Source organism: Lottia gigantea, assembly GCF_000327385.1.
Source record: "Lottia gigantea unplaced genomic scaffold LOTGIsca_2203, whole genome shotgun sequence".
Lineage (NCBI taxonomy): Eukaryota > Metazoa > Mollusca > Gastropoda > Lottiidae > Lottia > Lottia gigantea.
In genome coordinates, this window is record NW_008708560.1 from 1 (window position 1) to 1,624 (window position 1,624).

Here is a 1,624-nt window from a genome sequence, read left to right on the forward strand (position 1 = left end):
AGCAACAATTCAATAAGGCAGTGTCTCAAGCATATGGCTTACTAAGATTCATTTATGTGAAATATTAATCCAATTTATTTAATTTTTTCCTACTGCAATATAGATGTTTGTTTCATCATTGAATGGCTTATTAGAGAGACTGGATGTAAGAGAAGATATCTATTATATTGGTCATACCAGTCGTTTTGTAGCTCATGAATTAGATATTTATTCCCCTGCAAGAAATAGACGGAAAGTAAGTAAACTTTGCAAAGTATGCTCTTATTCATCTTACCTTGTGACTAATGTTTTTCTGCATGAATGATAAATATTCATTTATCATGTTCTGTTAGCTTATCATGTTCTTTTTTAATTTGCCTATTCCTCATTTATTTCTCCAGTTCTGGCCATGAATTCATTGATTTTGATGTTCATTATCATGTTCTTTTTGTTTACTTATCTATATGATGTATTTTATCATCTTTATTTATAAGTATCTAAAGAAAGAGCATCAATAGTCTTTATTAATAGAACATTAGATTTATCATCATGTTCAACAAGTTGATTATGTTCTTTATTTATAGGTAGCTCAAGAAAGCGCATCAATAGTATTTATTGATAGAACATTAGATTTATCATTATGTTCAACTAGTTGATTATGTTCTTTATTTAAAGGTAGCTAAAGAAAGAGCATTAATAGTGTTTATTGATAGAACATTATCATGTTCAACAAGTTGATTATGTTCTTTCTTTATAGGCAGCTAAAGAAAGAGCATCAATAGTCTTTATTAATAGAACATTAGATTTATCATCATGTTCAACAAGTTGATTATGTTCTTTATTTATAGGTAGCTAAAGAAAGCGCATCAATAGTATTTATTGATAGAACATTAGATTTATCATCATGTTCAACTAGTTGATTATGTTCTGTTTTTATAGGTAGCTAAAGAAAGCGCATCAATAGTATTTATTGATAGAACATTAGATTTATCATTATGTTCAACTAGTTGATTATGTTCTTTATTTAAAGGTAGCTAAAGAAAGAGCATTAATAGTGTTTATTGATAGAACATTATCATGTTCAACAAGTTGATTATGTTCTTTATTTATAGGTAGCTAAAGAGAGGGCATTAATAGTGTTTATTGATAGAACATTATAATGTTCAACTAGTTGATTATGTTCTTTATTTATAGGTAGCTAAAGAAAGAGCATCAGTAGTATTTATTGATAGAACATTATCATGTTCAACTAGTTGATTATGTTCTGTTTTTATAGGTAGCTAAAGAAAGAGCATCAGTAGTATTTATTGATAGAACATTATCATGTTCAACTAGTTGATTATGTTCTGTTTTTATAGGTAGCTAAAGAAAGAGCATCAATAGTATTTATTGATAGAACATTAGATTTATCATCATGTTCAACTAGTCAATATGATTGTTTATTAGATGAGATAATGAACATACTACCACGTGTTCCTGGTCATCATAATGATGTTATGGTAGATATGTCCAGTTTGTGCTCTGTTCATGGGTAAGTAAATTCTGTTTCTTCAATTCTTAATTACATTTCAGTTTTCTTTCGAAATATGGGACATGTAATCAGTTACCCTTTTGTAGAGTTCACATGCTATTTGAGTAGTTTTAA

The 1,624-nt window shown here is 28.0% G+C and overlaps 1 protein-coding gene across 1 annotated transcript in view; it reads left to right on the forward strand.

Moving 5' to 3' along the window:
• Positions 1–103: 103 nt before the first annotated feature.
• Positions 104–1,624, forward strand: part of LOTGIDRAFT_176592 (hypothetical protein) — a gene marked incomplete at both ends in the record, with an annotated part of 5,979 nt that continues 4,458 nt past the window's right edge. The window contains 2 exons of the mRNA XM_009054688.1: positions 104–235; positions 1,338–1,510. Coding sequence (XP_009052936.1) covers positions 104–235; positions 1,338–1,510 — 305 coding nt within the window. The remainder of the gene's footprint in view (positions 236–1,337; positions 1,511–1,624) is intronic.